Source organism: Cervus canadensis, chromosome 26 (assembly GCF_019320065.1).
Source record: "Cervus canadensis isolate Bull #8, Minnesota chromosome 26, ASM1932006v1, whole genome shotgun sequence".
NCBI lineage: Eukaryota > Metazoa > Chordata > Mammalia > Artiodactyla > Cervidae > Cervus > Cervus canadensis.
The window spans coordinates 17,444,185-17,465,744 of record NC_057411.1 but is presented as its reverse complement, the minus strand read 5'-3'; the positions used below and the strand labels follow the sequence as shown (position 1 = coordinate 17,465,744).

At 33.9% G+C, this 21,560-nt stretch overlaps 1 protein-coding gene across 1 annotated transcript in view; it reads left to right on the top strand.

Annotated features, from left to right (window-relative positions):
• TECRL (trans-2,3-enoyl-CoA reductase like) overlaps positions 1-21,560 on the top strand; it is a 140,507-nt gene that overhangs the window by 64,203 nt on the left and 54,744 nt on the right. Inside the window, exons 3-4 of the mRNA XM_043448400.1 lie at positions 12,262-12,306; positions 17,032-17,135. Of these exons, the coding sequence (XP_043304335.1) occupies positions 12,262-12,306; positions 17,032-17,135 (149 nt within the window). The remainder of the gene's footprint in view (positions 1-12,261; positions 12,307-17,031; positions 17,136-21,560) is intronic.

Below are 21,560 nucleotides of genomic sequence, written 5' to 3'. Positions count from 1 at the left end.
AAATTATTATTTATCATTATTTTATATATTAATATTATATATTTTTTCTGCTGTTTTGTATAAGACATCTACTTATGTGTCAGTTTTTTTTTTGCTTAGTATTGTTCAGCTTATCTCATTTCAATTCTGGAATCAATTTCTTTTTTCCAAAGTTGATCCTTTGGATGTTCACTTATTAACAGACAAAGAAAAGGGTCTCAAGTATAAGATTTGTTAGTCTAAATGATAATGCTATTGCTTTACATTTTCTTTAAAAATACTTCATTCAGAAACTATTTGGACAAAATCTCTTATTGCCATCATTTAGAACTCTGTTCTCAGTCTAATTGCCCTTCACTAAATCTAACAATATCAAACAATGTAGAGGTAATTAAAGACTCTGGATAAAGTTGTATCTTTCCAGAGAAGACTTACTTTTGCTTCCTCAATCTTTAGGGCTGGACTTTAGAAATTACAGATCACTTGAATCCTAACAAGTAGTAAGATGATTCAAAATTCAGCTTCATTCCTTCTGAGAACTCGTCTCTTTTTGACTTCTTTATTTTGTGATACCAGTGAAATTTTGGGCTTTTACTAGGGATTCCCCTTCTTAACTGGAAATAAAGTCTGCTTTTTTGTTTGCTCAGGCTTGTGGGTCTATGGAAAGCCTTGCTCAACTGTCTCTTCCAATATAAGCAGATGTCTCTAGGGGAATGTGGCTTCATATCTGGGCTCGGCTTTCTGGGGTTCCCTTCCTCCCAAATATTAGCTTCCTAATACTACACTTTCTTATTAACTCTATGGAGATTTTGATAAAATATTTTGCCATACTTTCTTAGTTGTCCTTGGAAAGAAGTTTTGGGTAGAACATATAGTTTACCATTACAGTTGATGGAATTTTTTGTTTATGCTTAAGGATACCCAATACATAGAATATCATTCAATTATACACACACACACACACACACATACATACATATATATATATATATATTTTGAGGGCTTCCCAGGTGGCACTAATGGTAAAGAACCTGCCTGCCAATGCAGGAGACATAAGAGATGAGACATAAGAGATTGGGTTGGGAAGATCCTCTGGAGGAGAGCGTGGAAACCCACTCCAGTATTCTTGCTTGGAGAATCCCATGGACAGAGGAGACTGATGGGCTACAGTTCATAGGGTTGCAAAGAGTCAGACATGACTGAAGCGACAGCATGCACATGATTTCTTTTTTATATTCTGTTATTCCTTTTAATTTTCTATTTTCTCAGAAATTTATTCTGGTTCATTCTCTAATTGACAAATTCCTCTGCTTAGTCTAATTGGCTATACCATCATTCCATTACATTTTTATTGCCATAAAATTGTTTGATTTCTATACATTTTATTGGGTACTTTATCAAATGAAACAATGTTTATAGTACCATAAACATTTTGTCATGTTTTTGATTCTTTATTTTACATCTTTACTCATTTTTTAAATAAATTTAGGTGACAAAGTTAATGAGACACTAAGCATCTAAAGCTCTTTGAAATTAATCTTGGGCTTTGCAAATTTATTATATTGTATGCTACACTCCCAATGTTAATTTTTATTTTTATTTTTTCCAATGTTTATTTTTAAAAAGCACTGATGATTGAGCATATTATTGACTATTTATATCATAAACATACCTTGGAGGGTTTATTTATTATCAGTGTGAATACAGTGAATCATGACAATGGAAATGTAATTTCCAAACAAATACAATCATTGACTATGGAGAGTCACAAACTAATTAGAGTCCATTGACTATGGAGAGTCACAAACTAATAGAGTCTATCAGCTTTCTTATCTATCGTAATTTGTTATTTTTATAGAAGTAACATAATTTCTACAAAGCTACATTTACTTCAACTGCCAAGATATGCAAGCAACATAAATATCTACCAACAAATGAATGGATAAAGATGTTATATAGAGATATAAAATGGAATAACAGTCATAAGAAAGAATGAAATTTTGTTACATGTATCAACATGGATGAACTTGGAGGGTATTATGAGAAGTGAAATAAGCCAGAAAGAAAAATGCTCTATGATATTACTTATATGTGGATCTAAAAAAATACAACAAACTATTGAATATAACAACAACAAAGCAGACTGATAAATATGGAGAACAAACCAGTGGTTACCCAGGGGGAGACAGAAAAGGAGGGGGCAACATAAAGATAGGAGATTAAGAGGTACAAACTATTATATATAAAAAAAACTACAAGAATATACTCTGCAACATAGGGAATATAGCCAGTATTTTATAATAACTAAAAATGGAATTAAACCCTTAAACTTTGAATAACTATATTGTGTATATTTAACATATATTATATTGTTCATCAACTATATGTCAATAAATAATAAATAAATAAAAGTCCCAGGTAAATCTTAGAACAATCAAGGAATTGAAGAATAACAGTGGCTACATATATTCATTTTCCTTTCCTGCACTTACTATTTTTATTTTATTCCTCCTCTTTATCATATTAACTGACTGAAAACACTTAGGGAAAAAAAAAATGATACATTAGAAAGTTAGTAAATTGAGAACTGAGATCCTTAGGTGCTAGACAAGATTAACCATTACATCAAGTCAAACTAAATCATTAAATTAATTAAATTTAGGCCAATAATTTAATCATACTTGGCCTTATTTATTTATTTATTTAAGTTTATTTTTTTATTGTTCATATATTGGGTTGGCCAAAAAGTTTCCAGCAAGATGTTATGGAACAGCTTGTAAGACCTTTATGGCCACACATATGATTAATAGTAGATACCTTTCAAAGACATTTACAGTATAGCATGAATAATGTAAAAGTGATGAAAAATTATTTGTTATATTTATATGATGAAAAATTATTTATCAGTTTATTATGCATAAGTATTATGCTTGCTATGTGTAGCAGTTCATGCTTATTATGCCAATCATTTTTCTTAATTTAATTTACCTTTAACAAGGATTAAAAATATATACTATTAGATTAATTGACAAAAGCTAATGCAAAGTTTCAGGTATTCATTTTTTAATAATAATGCATGGGGTCGCAAAGAGTCGGACACGACTGAGCAACTGAACTGAACTGATTTAATATTTTTTTGAGAAGTGATACGTGGCTTAAAAGTTTTTCAGTCCACCTTCCCACCAAATACAGCTATTTATGATACATTATCTTCCAAATATTCACATTAATACTTGTCTATGAGAAGAAACAGGGCTTCCCAGTTAGTTCAGTGGTAAAGAAACTGCCTACCAATGCAGGAGATGAAACAGACAAGGGTTCCATCCCTGAGTGGGGAAGATTCCCTGGAGAAGGAAATGGCAACTCCATCCAGTATTCTTGCCTGGGAAATCAATCCCATGGACAAAGGAGTCTGGCAGGCTACAGTCAATGGTGTTGTAAAGAGTCAGACATGACTGAGCACTCACCCATGTATGAGAGGAAAACAGTGGTTAATTCCTTCTTCCAAATAACCCTAAAGGTGTTTTTAATACTTTGTCTTTATTCTATTTAATAATTTTTCAGGATTTAAAAATTACTTTCACTTTCCCCTAAATCTTTTTCTTTAGATAAAATGTATACAGTGTTTCAGAAGCATCACATGAAAAGCAACATTTCAAGATCAGTCACCATGCTTCATGTTTTCTATGAACGGCCTCTTGCCTGTTTTCTTCAAAGTGTTGCATGTATTTATATATTCAAAGCTCAGATGTGGTTTCATAGAATTTAAGCACAGCAGACTACTACCATCTCTTTTCTGGAAAATTAAGTTCTTTATTTTACTTTGTGCTTATAGTTTCTTATTTATTTATTTTTTCCATTTATTTTTATTAGTTGGAGGCTAATTACTTTACAATATTGTAGTGGTTTTTGCATTACATTGACATGAATCAGCCATGGATTTACATGTGTTCCCCATCCTGATTCCCCCTCCCGCCTCCCTCTCCACCTGATCCCTCTGGGTCTTCCCAGTGCACCAGCCCTGAGCACTTGTCTCATGCATCCAACCTGGGCTGGTGATCTGTTTCACCCTTGATAACATACATGTTTCGATGCTGTTATCTCAAAACATCCCACCCTCGCCTTCTCCCACAGAGTCCAAAAGTCTGTTCTGTACATCTGTGTCTCTTTTTCTGTTTTGCATATAGGGTTATCGCTACCATCTTTCTAAATTCCATACGTATGCGTTAGTATACGGTATTGGTCTTTATCTTGCTGGCTTACTTCACTCTGTATAATGGACTCCAGTTTCATCCATCTCATTAGAACTGATTCAAATGAATTCTTTTTAATGGCTGAGTAATATTCCATGGTGTATATGTACCACAGCTTCCTTATCCATTCATCTGCTGATGGGCATCTAGGTTGCTTCCATGTCCTGGCTATTATAAACAGTGCTTCGATGAACATTGGGGTGCACGTGTCTCTTTCAGATCTGGTTTCCTTGGTGTGTATGCCCAGAAGTGGGATTGCTGGGTCATATGGCAGTTCTATTTCCAGTTTTCAAAGATATCTCCACACTGTTTTCCATAGTGGCTGTACTAGTTTGCAGTCCCACCAACAGTGTAAGAGGGTTCCCTTTTCTCCACACCCTCTCCAGCATTTATTGCTTGTAGACTTTTGGATAGCAGCCATCCTGACTGGCATGTAATGGTACCTCATTGTGGTTTCTTTAATTTATTTCACATTTCACTCATTTTATTTGCTTGCCTTACAAGATTATCCTGAAATGAGATGTCATTTGACATGCACTTAACAACTAACTATTGGATTCACAATTGTTTTTCAATTACAATTGCAGTTATTTTAGTTCATTTCAGGAAGTCATTTTAGATTAAATCAAGTTTGCTTCATGAGTTAAAGATATATTTTTTAATGTTTCCTTCTTATAGGATCTTAATGGCCTTCTAATTATGTTTATTTTAGCATTTGCATTACTTATGTCATTTTCTGTGGTAAGAAAAAAGTCCATTGAATGTGAAATACAGTATTCTATGCTCAACATTTATCACCAAAATCTCAAACAGCTTAATCAACTATTGGTGATATCCTTCCTTTATTAATTTTCACATAAGGAATATCATTAAGGATTTTTGCATTATAATAACTTTAATGCATATTCACATTATGTCAGACTTTATCATTACAGATAGAATTCTGAAACATAAATGGTTCTTTTGTATTAACGTCCTTTCATTCATCCATTGATGTAACTATTTTTATCCATTTTTTTCTTTTTTAACTTTAAAATGAATCTATATTGTTTATATATATATATTTTACATATACATGTGTTTGAAAAAAATGAACATTTATAATATCAACACATTTATATTACATATGAGCACATTAATTGTATAATTTGTTTTCTACAAATGGGTTATTGAAAATAATAATTAGTACACTTTAAATCTATGATGTTACATTTTTTGAGTCTTTAAAGGTTATTGATGTAGCATATTTATTATTCTGAGCATTTCAAATATATTTCCTAATAGTCTGTATATATTAATTATTTAGAATATACAGTCTTTCTTTGCTTCTTCCTCTCATTACTTATCATCTCCCATATTAACTCTGACTGAAACATCTGTATCTAGTTTCATATCACAGTGAACAATGCACACAAATTCACTTTTTTTCTCTGACATGAAGTTCTGGAATTTTAAGAACTCAGCTGAGCCACATAGGAACTTGTTCAACATTTTCTTACTTCCACCAAACTTTTCAATAGAGCCAGGCCCGCATTGTTCTTCAGTCATTCAGTCGTGTCTGACTTTTTGTGACCCATGGACTGCAGCATGCCAGGCTTCCCTGTCCTTCACAATCTCCCAGAGCTTTCTCAAACTCATGTAAAATGAGTCGGTGATACCATCTAACCATCTCTTCCTCTGTCATCCTCTTGTGCTTTCAATCTTTCCAAGTATCAGGATCTTTTCTAATGAGTCAGCTCTTTGCATCAGGTGGCCAAAGTATTGGAGTTTCAGCATCAGTTCTTCCAATGAATATTCAGGATTGATTTCTTTTAGGATTGACTGGTTTGATCTCCTTGCAGTCCAAGGGACTCTCAAGATTCTTCTCCAACACCACAGTTCAAAAGCATAAGCACTGTGGTGCTCAATCTTTCTTATCATCCACTCTGTCATCCGTACCTGACTACCGGAAAAACCATAGCCTTGACTAGATGGACCTCTGTTAGCAAAGTAATGTTTCTGCTTTTTAGTATGCTGTCTAGGTTGGACACAGCTTTTCTTCCAAGGAGCAAGCATCTTTTAATTTCATGGCTGAAGTCACCATCTGCAGTGATTTTGAAGCCCAAGAAAATAACGTCTGTCACAGTTGCCATTGTTTCCCTTCTATTTGCCACAAAATGATGGGACCACTTGCCATGATCTTCGTTTTTTGAATGTTGAGTTTTTAAGCCAGCTTTTTCACTCTCCTCTTTCAACTTCATCAAGAAGCTCTTTAGTTCCTCCTTGCTTTTTGCCATAAGGGTGGTGTCATATACATATCTGAGGTTATTAATGTCACTGATGCCAGCCCTGCATAGCATACTTTTAAGAACAGAATTCTGTTTCTTTCTACTCTTCATCCTATCTCATCACAGCAGTCACAAAGCACCCAAGATGTAGACAACAAAAATTGATCACTGCTTTCTTTCCCCAAATGTTCTGCATGGTTCACCAGAACACACAATATTAATATTAATATTAATTAATAATTAAATTTTAAATAAACAATTTATTTAAATAATAATTATATTTAATTTTAATATTACATTTATTAATCTGCATTAATTGATATTTAATTAAGTTAATTAATTAATTAAGTGTAAACATACACTTACATTTAATATTTGATAATTATATTTAAATAAGAATTTATTAATTATTTATAATTAATAATAATTTATTTAAATAAATATTTCATTAATTAATATTATTTACTTAATAATTATTAAAATTAATTAATATTAATTAACATTCCACATTAATAAAGTGATTTCTTTAATGAATCTTTAACTGTTCTCGAAATTTTTCCCTCCTAATGTGTGTGCTCAGTCGCTCAATCTTTGTCTAACTCTTTGCAGTCCCATGAACAGTAGCCCGCCAAGCTCATTTTTTTCATGGAATTTTCCAGGCTAGAATAGTGGAGCAGGTTGCCGTTCCCTACTCCTGGAGATCCTGACCCAGGGAGCAAACTCCTGTCTCTTGCATCTCCTGCATTGGCAGGCAGAATCTTTACCACTAGTGTCACCTGGGAAGTACTCGCCTTCCTAATAGGATTAGTGATCAAATAAAACGGGTAGAGGTTAGGTGGCAGGTTTAGCAAGTCTTAAGTATGGGAGTCAAGTTTTAGGTCATGAAGGATACTATTATTTTTGAAAAATTCCTTCAGTATTTTTTCTCCTAATTTTTTCCTCTTTCAGTATTACTATGAATATAGGTTTCAGTTAGTATTCAATACCATCTGTAATCAAGATCTATGAAAAATAATTTTAATACCTCATAAACTATACTACATTAAATAATTTAACCTATGCAAGCTTTAGTCTGTACGATCTAACTATTAATACTAACTGACTCTAAGTTTTCAGTCCCTGGGATTGCAAAGAGTTGGACATGACTGAGTGCCTAACACTTCCTGCTGCTCATAAACACAAAGACAGAACACATGTTTTCAGTGAGTCAATAATGAAAGATTTCTGACTTTCATTATTGAAGAAAAAAAAGTCTATTGCTGACTTTTATTATTTTTAAAGTTGAATATCTGGAAATATGAATTTAAGTATTTAAGTAAAATTTATACTGGTGATCAATATTCTATAAGAAGAATTCTAATCATATTAGATTGATGTGAATGTACTTGTGGTTTTGGACTGTGAATTTTAAATCATTAAAACTAGGCTCAAACACACCTATATTAATCAAAGTATTAATAGGAACCATCACAATCAACACATTTTTGCCAACAAGAAATACGTTTATTTATTCCTGTAGCATAAAAATCCATGCTTTGGGGTTCAGTGAACTCTTGGAAAGCATTTTCTGCCTCCTGCTGGTGGTGGAAATGTTTTATCTGCAAAAAATTGTGGAGATACTCGAAGAAGTGGTTGGTGAGAGGTCAGGTGAATTTGGCAGATGAGCCAAAAGTCTGTAGTCCAATTTGTTCAACTTTTGAGGCATTGGTTGTGTGACCTCAGGTCGGGCATTGTAAGGGGAAGAATTGGGTCCTTTCTGTTGATCAGTGCCGGCTGCATGGATTGCACTTTTCTATGCATTTCATCAGTTTGCTGAGCCTACTTATCAGGTGTAATGGTTTTGCCAGGATTCAGAAAGCTGTAGTGGATCAGACCAGCAGCAGACCACCAAACAGTGATTACGAACTTTTTTTTGGTGCAAGCTTGTCTTTGGAAGTATTTTGGAGCTTCTTCCTGGTCCAACCAATGAGCTGGTCATTGCCAGTTGTTGTATCCACTTTTTGTTGCATGTCACAAACCAATCAATAAATTTTTCATTGTTGTTGCTTAAAGTAAGAGAAGATGACACTTCAAAATGATGATTGTTTTGATTTTCAGTCAGCTCACGAAGAACCCACTTATCGGGCTGTTTCAGCTGTTCAAATGCTGAACGACTGTAGAATGGTTGACGTCGAGTTCTTAGGCAACTTCTCATGTAGTTGTAAAAGGATCAGCTTTGATGATTGCTCTCAAATGGTCATTGTCAACTTCCAATGTCTGGCCACTGTGCTCATCTTCAAGTCTCTCATCTCCTTTGCAAAACTTCTTGCATATTTTAGATGACTGAAATCCAATGTAATTTATATCATTACCCTGTTCCTTAATCTTTTAAAATTTAAGAACAAATCTTTTTGAAGGAAAAAAATATTCAAACCTTTTAAATCTGTTTTATCTTACAGGATTTAATTCAACCATTAATGTGAATTTTTGTGCAAATGCTCTATAATAGAGAGCCTTAGAAAAAATATTTTATTTATTTTACAATAAAATACAGTCATTATATCAGAGAAGGCAATGGCACCCCACTCCAGTACTCTTGCCTGGGAAATCCCATGGATGGAGGAGCCTGGTAGGCTGCAGTCCATGGGGTCGCTAAGAGTCGGACACGACTCAGCTACTTCACTTTCATTTTTCACTTTCACACATTGGAGAAAGAAATGGCAACCCACTCCAGTGTTCTTGCCTGGAGAATCCCAGGGACGGGGGAGCCTGGTGGGCTGCCGCCTATGGGGTCGCACAGGGTCGGACACGACTGAAGCGACTTAGCAGCAGCGGCAGCAGCAGCAGTCATTTTACACACACACACACACACACACACACACACACACACACACACACACACACACACACACACACACACACACAGAGTTGTCATTTTAGTCGCCAACTTTTTTGACTATGATTCCCAATAATGTACAGTAGTCATATAAAAATAAAAATGAATCTATACAATTTAAGCTATTGAGACAAAACTTTGAAGAAACAATACTGAACCTGTCTATCTAGAAATTATCCTAATATGTTGCATCCAGTGCCATGACAATCCATTTCTACTTTATTCTACTCTATTCTAGCCCTTTATATAGTGCTGATAATAACACTAATTCTATCTTTACACATATTATGGAAACAACCAGCAATTCAGAAAAACCTATTTTAGTAAAATAAATATATTTGAATTACATGCAGACACTACTTATTTGGGATGTTATTTCATAGTTTATGAACTCTTCCAATCATCAAGGATAGAACTCTAAGTCATGGTAGAATATAATAGGAGTTATACAAGTCGAGTTCAACATCTTAAATAATTTAAGATACTAGTAGGTGCATTAGAGCTACTACATAGTTATAATTCAGCTGTGAGCCAGCTGTCCAAGTTCAATATACTCAGTAATTTTCAGGACTATTCACACATGCTAAAATTCGTTATGCAATGTAGTCCTTTATCCTTTATAAACTGTCTATTTTTCTTGATGTTTTTCCTGCCTATTCCATCTAAGCTCAACAAGCATAGAGAATATCAGAAAATGTATGTTTTGCTCTTTGAAAACATGATTGAAACGAAAGGTTTACATAGCAATTAGTAACTCTCTTTCTCTGGGACACAGTGTTCAAAGATCACAACCTTTAAATGCCATGTTTGTTTCCTAAGTAGATTTATAGTTTATTCTTATTGAGAGGGTTGAAAGGAAATGGTTTTCCTTGAAGGCATTAACAACTTCTAAATTATCTAATTGATCATTGTGGATACAGCCAGTATTAACTCATCTAGATCACAGACAGATCTATTTGCCTAGAATGATTGGATTAATTTGCATTGCCATTTCCCACCATTAAAAAGATGCTATAAATGTGAAAAAAGTGAAGTGAAATTCACTCAGTCATGTCTGACTCTTTGCAACCCCATGGACTGTAGCCTTCCAGGCTTCTCTATGCATTGAATTTTCCAGGCAAGAATATTAGAATGAGTAGCCATTTCCTTCTCCAGGGGATCTTCCCAACCCAAGGATCAAACCCGGATCTCCTGCAGGTAGATTCTTTACCATCTGAGCCACCAAGGAAGCCCAAAAACCCAATAAAGTGCTATTGAAAATAATGTCTTACATGAATATTACTTAAATGGACTGAACTTGACAACATGTATAATCATAGGTGGTCAATGATTATTTGTCAAATATAAATGGGTTTTCATAAGTTTTATATTTTCTTCTATATCCATAATTGCAAACTCATTTTAAACTGTAGATATCTCTTTGCATTTGTTTCCATCATACTTCTTTGGCAGCAGATTTTCAGTATGATTAATAAATACAGCTATTTAAAAATGCTTTACAACAAATAATTTTAGCACACATTTCAGAACAACAAATGGCTATATAAATAAAACAATTAGTAGTAAACACACACACACAAAATTGTGTCTTTACCTGAATGTTTTCTAATTAAAAAGAATCAAATGCCGGAGTTAAACGTTTGTGTATTCCTCATTTGCCACACTATTATAAAATTTTGTTTAGATGTAATCCTAATAAAGTTTAACTTCTGACTACAAGTTTTGACTTATGAATTATTTATTAATGAGAACTTGCATGTGTAAGTTGCCGAAATTTTTGCAGTAAGTAAATTTAGAAAGAATTGACGACAATTCAGTTGTGTTACATTATCATTACTTTTACCGGCAATTTAGAAAGTAATGTTTTGAAAATGAAATAACAATTATGTAATATTCTTTTGACCATACTCTTAAATCATTATTTATGAATTGAATTTGCTTAAAATTGTACCTCAGAGTTAAGAATTAAATTTTCAATAGAAGCTTTAAAGTAATAATAAAGAATTCACTTTAAGAGAAAATAAAAATATTCTTATAATTGTGAATCAACTTTTTTATTATGGCAGTGTGTAATAAAGGCATTTTGATTTTCCTAATCATATAGAAATTTTAGTATTCTATTTATTATTAATAATAGTATATGTAGAAGACATTAAAGTGATATTTCTGCTATAATTAATTTATTCATAATACTGAAAGTCAATAGTACATACTATTCTGATAGAGTGGCTTATTCCTGATAGAGAAAATAACTCACTTCCACATGTTAATTTTAAATAAATTTTGAATGAGGTCAAGGTTCTCCAGTTTTAAATGAAGCTATCTAAGACTTTTTTTTTTTTTTTTTTAAGAATAATTTTCAAATTGCACAAGCTATACATAGGTCAGCTTTCCTTATAGCTCAGTCAGTAAAGAATCTACCTGCAATGCAGGAGACCTGAGCTCAATTCCTGGGTTAGGAAGATCCCCTGGAGAAGGATATGGCAACCCACTCCAGTATGCTTGCCTGGGAAATCCCATGGACAGAGGAGCCTGGCAGGCTACAGTCCACAGGGTCACAAAAGTTGGACACAACTTAGTGACTAAACCACCACCATACATAGGTCACTTATTTTAGTACATGTCCACAAACTGAATTCATCTGTGTAACAAGTTCTTAGACCAAAAAGCAGAAAATCACAATGCCTAAAGCACCCGCCCATCATGCTTTCTTCCAGAATTATCCATAGTGCTTACCCTGTAAAGGATAACTACTATCTCCATTTTAACACTGGATAATCATTGTTATTCACCTCCTGAGATCTAATCTGTCTTCTAATGGAAAATATTGCTTTTAAAATATGTTTACACCTGTGCTTACAATTAAATGTCATTTTTCATTGAATAGGTCCACAGTGGTATCCTTCTCGAATAGGCCTGCAGCTAGAATGTGGTAAGAAATAATTTCACTCATCTATTTATTTAATTTAGAATCCCTTTTTTGTCATCAATAGGCAATATTTATTTATCGCTTACCAAATGGCAGGTATTATAATAAATACTTTAAATATATTGTTTTATTTGAGTCTCCTCAAAAGCTAGTGTTCCACATTTATGGTAGAGGAATTTTATTCTCACATAAATACATTTCATACATTCACTGTCATTGTGTATTGAAGGCAGGATCTGAACTAACATCTTTCTGTCTTAAAAGCTTTTACTGTTCTATCCCCTCAGTCTACTGCCTCCTAATATAGTCTCAGGGATGCAGCTCAGTTCTCTTTGCCTTTATTCCTGTTCAAAAGCAGAATAAGGGAGGTAAGGAGGAACAGAATTAATTAATTATAGGGAGAAGTATTGTTTCCATTAATAATCCTCAAGTGTTTCAAAATTTTAAACCTTATTTTCTGGTCATAAAATTTTAAAATGTTATGCTAAAAATACACAAAAGTGAGTCCTGCTAAGAATCATTTTTATTGACATCACATCACTTGACCTTACACTTGAACTTGTTAAATAAAAGCTCTGGGTGGATTGGAAATTTCTGAGGAATATTCATTTCAGGTCCATGATAACAAATCTACAAGAGGTGTCTTTTAAGAAATTTCAATCTTTAAATTTTTCTACACAATCCTGACCTGCATTGTATTTTTCTGGTACTTTGCTAATATTCAGGCTGTCATTTCTTAGATATCATATTCACTTAAGGACAAATGATGATTTCTCGGGATCTCTAAGATGTTTTGTTGTTTTCATTGCTATCTTAAATATTCCACCCTTTTTCTGAGATGTCTATGTTGAAAACATAGGTATCCAGAATATTTTTATAAATCACAGTTTCTTGAGCTCTCACATTTTTCTAAACTCAAGTGTTCAAGACAAATTCTCATCTAGCTAGAGTTTTAAAGAGAAGAATCATTGTCTTGTTTCTTTTTGCTTCTATGGGGTATAGTATGTGCTTTTCAACACATGGATGCTGAAATAACATAAAATGAAATAATGCTATTGTTTTCTGAACTTGATTCTTATATTTAAAAAAAAAAAAAAACAGAATACCACAAGCATGAGTGTCAGATGTAATTTCAATTTGAAGGAGATTATAAGGGACTGCGGAATTTCTGTTACTTCAACCTTTCTGGTGAACGTGATGTTTTATTTCCCTTCACTCATACACCTGGCTGGGTGTACCAGCATGTGATGTGAATAAAGTATAACCCTCCGAGTGTTCTTTGATGAGACTGTGATGAAATATTTGAAAAAAAGAATCTATGAATTTAGTAATATAAGCAGGATATGGTACAAAGTTTATTTGGAATAACACAATTTAAAACCTATCTTTCTACTTACTTATATTCAGAGTCTTTTGTAAAGTGAGCTAATAAAGAATCTAACTTATGGTTTGTGTGTGTGTGTATGTGAGCTTTTTGTAGGTGATGGCTAGTGTGTAAGTAAGATTATATTTATAAAGTACTATAATAATTTGTGCATGGTTAATACTTCATTAAACATAGTAGTAACTATTAATATTAAGGAAAAAGGCAAGACCAAAGCAAAGCAAGACACGGATGTTACATATTTGCTGCCAGAGTATATTTGCCAGAATGAGTGCACTATGAATAACGATATCATGTTATTTTAGAGCCTTTTACAGTTTCTGTACACAAAAGACTGCTAAAACACAAATAAAAGAACAAGCAATTTATTTTTTTATGGGCAAATATAGCCAACATTTTTTTTTTTTTTTTTGCTTGGGAATTCTGCTTAGCTGGGCTGGGCTTGGTCTTGCTTGGCTAGTTTCACTCAAACAGCTAAGGTCAGCTAATGGACTGCTGAAGACTGGCCAGAATGATCATGGCTGTAGCCTTTCTGCTCTATATTGTCTCATGCTTCATCAGAAAGTTCTGGCCTTGTTACCACAGTGCAATCAGAATTGCAAATAAATGAGCAGAAGCACTCAAGAATTCATGAAGCCCAGGCTTAGAACTGGCTTACGATCCCTTGTCCCACATTCTATTTGTCAGAGAAAGATACTGGGCTACCCTATATTCAAGGGGTGAGGAAACTTTCACCAACTCTTAATAGAAGGGACTAAAAGTCATATTGTGAGTGATGCTGACATGGTAATGGTGAATAATTGCATATGTAGAATTGGTCCTTATCTTCCCATTCCCGACTCCAACCATCCACATACCATTTATACAATCTTCTAGGGTTAGAAGTATGCACCTCATTGTTTGGCCCATTCTTGGGAGAAAATGTCCCCAAAAGAAATATTACTTGAGCAAATTTAGGCAGAAGATTTAGGGGTCTTAAGTGGCCAAATTATGATATAAGTGGCACGGGCTCCATTAAGTGAATTCTCTTGGTCCCACATGTTCCTCTCCCATTGGAAAAGGGCATAGATATAGAATGCCAAGGAAAGGAGTTCCTGATTACTGTATCTAAGAGTGATATGATTAATGACATGTCTGGATTCTCTCACATTGTTTCACCCAAATACTATATTGATTTTCCATATTTTAAAAACAAAATGCCAATATTCTGTTCTTTGATGTCAGCAAAGGGGATAGAACGGTGGGAAACTATGATGTCAATAGGTGCATGCTGGAAAGAAGCTTTCAGCAGTCCTTATCAATATTTCTTGTTGTTACGAGTGACTGTCACAATGACATTCTGATCAACTGGATATCAAAGTCTTTACCTTGAACCATGTTTCATCAATGTGCAACAAATTACCACAAATTTAGCAGCTTAAAACAGCAATCATTTATTAGCCCAAAGATACAATATGGTAGGATTCTCTACTCAAAGTATCCACAAGTTTAGAATAAGGTATCAGCTGTGCTGAATTCTCATCTAGACTTCTAAGAAAATCTACTTCCACCTTCAGTCTTGTTGGCAGAAGCCACCTTTTAGCTTTTATGACTGAGATCCCTATTTCCTTGATGGCTATCAGTTCCTAGAGGTCACTTTAATTATTTGCCATGTAGCCCTCTCCATTTTTAAACCAACAGTAGTATAGTGACTCTTCCCAGTGTATTGAATCTTGGTATCCCTATTTCTGACTCCATTCAGATTTAAAGAATTTGTTATTAACTCTGGCCCACCAAGATGACCTCTTTTGAAGCCATATGTCACAAACTAGGCAAGGAAGTCATAGTTTACTATATTTTTGTTGGAATTATCAAAATTAATATATAATAATTGCCTACTTTCATCTTATACAAAATACCTATAAGCATAATTATACATCTAAATATTATATTTTGAAAATCACCTGATAGTCAAAAGTTAATATCTTACACTTTCAATAATAAAGAATGAAAGGAAGTTTGTACATGAGTAGAGTTAATATAATTCACAAATAGATTAACACAAAATATAATACAAATAAAAATGATAACATTAATATCATTGTACTTGTGAGATGCATTTATGCTGGTATACATAGTTCTAATCTACTCATTTTTCTTTCTGTATAATATACTTTTGTTTGCATAAAACAAATTATATTTATCCATATCTTATTTATGAGTGCTTAAGATTTTTACAATGTCTTGCTACTACAAAGAGTACTAAAAAAGACATCTTTGTACATATCTTTCAGTACACAACGGCAAACTTATCTAGTGTTCATTTTTAAGAACAGAACATTTCTGTCACACACTTTCCATCATCACTTCTGTTTCCTCCTGTTTCATGAGAAACTCCCTCTCGATAATCTTCGCTGTATGTTTGTCTTCTGACTTCAAAAGCCTGGAGTGCTAGGAAGCTCAGTTTCAGCTTGTATTCCTTTATTTCAAACTGAATGTATAATCTCACCATGCCTCATGGCTTTACCTGTTAATGACTTTGAAAATATCTTCAGACACAGCCACCCAACTGCCTACTTGACAACTCCCAATTGAAGACCTAATAGATATCTCACACTAAATGAACCCTAACTGAAATTTTCCATTTTCACCCCCAAATCTGCTCTTTCTTCACTCTTCTTTTTGTCAATTAATGATATTACAATGCAATTAAGTGCTCAGGGCAAAAAATTACCTCAGCCTGAATCTCACAGGTTAAACTTGCTCTAAGATCAAACTTTTTGGGGTTGATGAATTTTTAACATCTCCACCAGTGCCATCTTAATCCAAATAGGCCTCATACCCTTGTTGGTGAATTTTTACTTTCTCCTAAGTAATCTTGCTTCCTTTTCTTCCCAGTTACCATACAGCAACCATAATGTTCTTTTTGAAAGGTGAATCATGCCCATCCCCAGGTGCTTCGCAGTGACTTTTAAGATTCTACTCCAACTAATTTATCTTACAGTAAAATCAGTTATACAGCAGTTGATATGTATGTCTACTGACACAAAATTATACTTCAAAATATACATTATTATATTTGATTATGATTTTATCTAATATTACATTTTTCTCAGAACACAATCGTAACTAGTGGTAATCTGTACTTTGTTTAAATAGCATTAGGAAACCACTGTGTATCTGAAAATTTGCCAGATACATTTTATAAAATTGGTTTACTCACATGCTATCTTACTTTAAAGATTTAATATAAATTGAAATTTCTATATAAGATATATACTTTGCTTTCACTGGTTTCACATTAAAAATATTTATCATTTTTTGCCTCAAAATTATATTAAAACATTATTTCCTTATTGTTTAAGGTGGGCCCTTTCTGAAGGACAACTTAACCGTTCAAAGTGTTGCAGCTTCCTCCATTGTCACACTCTATTTTACAGACCTAGGTCAACAAGTCAGTTGGACTACAGTAAGTATCAATTTGAAATGCAATGTAGATGTCCCACATTTTGATATGAATGATTTGTTGAGAGAGGATATTTTCTGTCAAAAAAATTCATAGTGAAACAAAATATTGCACTAAAGGTATTTTAAATTTTCCATTCTTACTACAATCAGTGGCCAAATTTCCATTCAAGAATTGGAGAAATGGGGGGGAAAATGGTTGAAAGAAGACAGATAGTTATTTTCTAAATGTCAATCTATCTCATGACTGATGGCCTCATTTCTATTTTCCCTGTGTCTTGTCAGTTACTTGGTATTTCTTCATAGTTTTCTTCTAGGAGCCTTAGTATGATGAAGACACATTTGTCATTGGAAAGAGGGGAGATAAAATATCCCAAGATAGAATGTCCCAAGACAGTGGAGGGGACATTTTAAAAACTGAGAGTGAAGAAATAAGACTTATTTGAGTTATAGGGGTTGGGGCATTCTTTAAACTTTCTTGAAGGAGGTACTTTCAAAATGGTGGCAACTGAATCCAATAGCATTAGAAGAATGAAGACCATATTAAAAAACAGGAGAACTAAGAAACAGAAAATACTTGATACTACTTCACAAGTACTGAAGGATTCATGAGCAACGAATTGATAGATGGGATATCTTCAGTAGCAAGAAGCTATGTGGTATTTAGTGACAGGAAGTGAAGGAGTTAATCTGATGAATAGCTTTGACACTGATGTACAAAAATTAGTGCAATCGTTCATTTTTCAATTAAAGTTAATCTACTTTCTTTATATTATTGACTTTTTATGTTTTTGTGATTACATTCTATTTCATATTTGTGATGTGATTACTTTTAATATTTTCTATTCAAAATGGCTTTCTTTTGCCAGCATAGTGTTTTGAGTTTTCCCTGTATAGTTAAACAATCAATTTTTAAAATTATTAAAGACACAGGATAATTTATACATTGTTATTTAAGTCTCAAAATGAGAAATTCAAGTTTACATTCATTAATCAAAATGTCACATGCTTTAATTTTCCACCGATTTTTCCTGTATTATCTTCTTGTATTTAGATAATTACTTCTAGTGTGCTTGGCTAAATGGTTGCTCTAGTTTCCAAGATTTATTGAGCTTTTGAGTACTAATTTATTGCATTAAAAAATAAATAAAACTAAGTTTAGAGTTATTTGGCCACCTGATGTGAAGAAATGACTCACTGGAAAAGACCCTGATGTTGGGAAAGATTGAGGGCAGGAGGAGAAGGGGACAACAGGATGAGATGGTTGGATGGCATCACCAACTTGATGTTGGTGATGGACAGAGAAGCCTGGCATGCTGCAGTCAATGGGGTCGCAAAGAGTCACACTGGACTGGAATGAAGGACTGGACTGAAGTGAACTGAACTGAAGTTTGGAGTATTCTGAATCTTTGTGAAATATATCACAAAGTTTACAAAAAAAAGCTACTAACTAATGCATATTGTAACAAAGGGTTTAGAGTTTAAATGTGATATCTACAGACCCTTGTGAAAAGAGATTGTAGACAAGCAGATTTTGATCTTCAAAGGTTAAAATATTCAAAGAATCTTTGCCCACATTTATGATGAAAAAGGAATTATATCTACAGAAGCCATGTCAAAGTGAGTGGCAATAATTGTGATTCATAATGAATTTCAGCTGCATCACTGGGATAAGCACTGAGGAAAAAAAGTGCTAAGGTGGAATTCTGTGACAATTGTGCTAGAAAATTATAGCTTATCTGAGAGGAAAGTCATTTAGGTGACAAAAGAGAACTATGAAAATAGGCTGGATATTTTTAAATCAACCCTATGGTTCACACTTCTTTGCTCCAAATGAGTCAGTCCTATTAAATGCTAAAAATATACACATTACATTGCAATCACACCCACTTTATATCAACTAAATTGCACAATAAAAGCAATATTTTACCACAATTAACACTCTTCTACATTTATAAAATATTAAAATTCACTCCTATAATAAAAACATTATTATAAGTTTTCTCTTTTTGTGAGAAACAATCTCTTTAATTTAGCAAGGTCAAAATTAGTAATTTAATAATATTTTTTCAGGAAGCAAGAGTTTGCTGCAGAATGTTGAGAAAATTCTTGTCTCATGGAACTTAGAATAAATTGGAAGACTTAGGATAAATAATGTTATAAATTAATATAACTATAATAAAAATAATCCCCATCATACAAATCCTATTAACTAAAGATCACATTCCATTTTCATCATTTTTATCTTCATTCATGTATCTGTACATGCTGTGCGTAGTTGCTCAGTTGTGTGAGATCCCATGGGCTATAGCCCCCCAGGCTCTTCTGTCCATGGGGATTCTCCAGCCAAGAATACTGGAGTGGGTTGCCATGCCCTTCTCCAGGGATCTTCCCAACCCAGGGATCAAACCCAGGTCTCCTGTATTGCAGACAGATTTTTTTTTTTTTACTATCTGAGCCACCATGGAAGCATGTGTATATATAGTCACATACAAATTATGGACTTCCCTCGTAGCTCAGTTGGTTAAGAGTCTGCCTGCAATGCAGGAGGCCCAGGTTTGATACCTGGGTAGGATTCCCTGGAGAAGGAAATGGCAACCCACTCCAGGATTCTTGCCTGGAGAATCCCATGGACAGAGGAGGAGCCTGGCAGGCTACAGTCCATGGGGTCGCAACAATCAGACATGACTTAATACTAAACTACTACTACTAGGCAAATTATTTCTTGCATAGATTCATGTATCTACCAAATTCAGGTATAGAATTGTTCAATCCTTCAAAAGGAACTCCCTCATCTTACTCATCTGTATTTACACAGAGAAATCTATCCTGGGGCAATCACCTATCTGTTTTTCATTTCTATATTTTTGCCATGTGGTGATTGATCTATAAACTGAATAACAGAATCAAATAATTTTTGAGACTAATGTTTATTTTTCTCTTAGTATAGTGACTCTGGGATCCATCTTGGTTATTACATGTATATCAATACTTATGCTTCTTTTTATTGGTGAGTAGTACTTGGTTATATGTACGTAACAGGGTTTGTTTATTCACCCACTGACAGACATCTGAATGGTCTTCAGTATTTTTTGTTGTTGTTGTTGTTACAAATAAAGCAACAACCTACCTGTGTATTGGTGTTTGTGTGAACATAGGTTTTTAATTCTCTGCAATCACTGTTGAGTTGTAAGTTTACCTTTAATATTCTACATATCTACATACAAGTCTTTTGTCTAATGCGTGTTTTGCAAATATTTTCTCTCAGTTTTAGCTTGTCTATTCATCATTTTAACAGGATTTTTGTTGCTGTACAAAAAGTTTTCAATTTTATTGTAGCATAATTTATTAATATTTTCTTTAAAGGATCTTGTCTTCACTATCATATGTAAGAAACATTTGCCTAGCCCTAGGCCTAGGAGTTCTTCTTCTGAGTTTTTCTAATCATTTAACATTTTTATATTTTACATTTTAATCATAGTTTTTTGTTGTAAATAATTATCTATTTTTAATCACCAGGCCTAATGTTTTCTTTTAATTTGTCTCACATATCCTGTAATCCATTTCTGTTTTTCTTTCTTGTTCCATTTGGATTAATTGCAGTACTTTCTTTTCTATTAGCTTCTTTGGTATTTTGGTGGTGGTTGTTCAGTTCATAAGTCATGTCTGACTCTTTGCAACCCCATGAACTGTAGCGCATCGGCTTCCGTGTCCTTCACTGTCTCCCTGAGTAGGCTCAAACTCATGTCCATTGAGTCGGTGATGCCATCCAATCATCTGATCCTGTGTTGCCCACTTATCCTCTTGTCCTCAATCTTTCCCAGCATCAGGGTCTTTTCCAATGAGTCGGCTCTTTACAGCAAGTGGCCAAAGTATTGGACCTTCAGCTTCAACCCCAGTCCTTCCAGTGAATATTCAAGACTGATTTCCTTTAGGACTGACTGGTTTGATATCCTTGCTGTCCAAGGGACTCCTGAGAGGCTTCTCCAGCACCATGGTTTGAAAGCATCAATTCTTTGGCACTCACCCTTCTTTATGGTCTGTCTCTCACACCTGTACATGACTACTGAAAAAACCATCGCTTTGACTATATGGGCATTTGTCAGTAAAGTGATGTCTCTGTTTTCTAATGCACTGTCTAGGTTGGTCATAGCTTTTCTTCCAAGGAGAAAGTGTCTATTAATTGTGTAGCTGCAGTCACTGTCCACAGTGATTTTGGAGCCCGAGAATATGAAATCTGACACTGTTTCCACTATTTCCCCATCTATTTTCCATGAAGTGATGGGACCAGATGGCATGATCCTTGTTTTTTGAATTCTGAGTTTTAAGCCTTTTCACACTGTTCATGCAGTTCTCAAGGCGAGAATACTGAAATGATTTGCCATTCCCTTCTCCAGCGGACCACCTTTTGTCAGAACTCTCCACCATG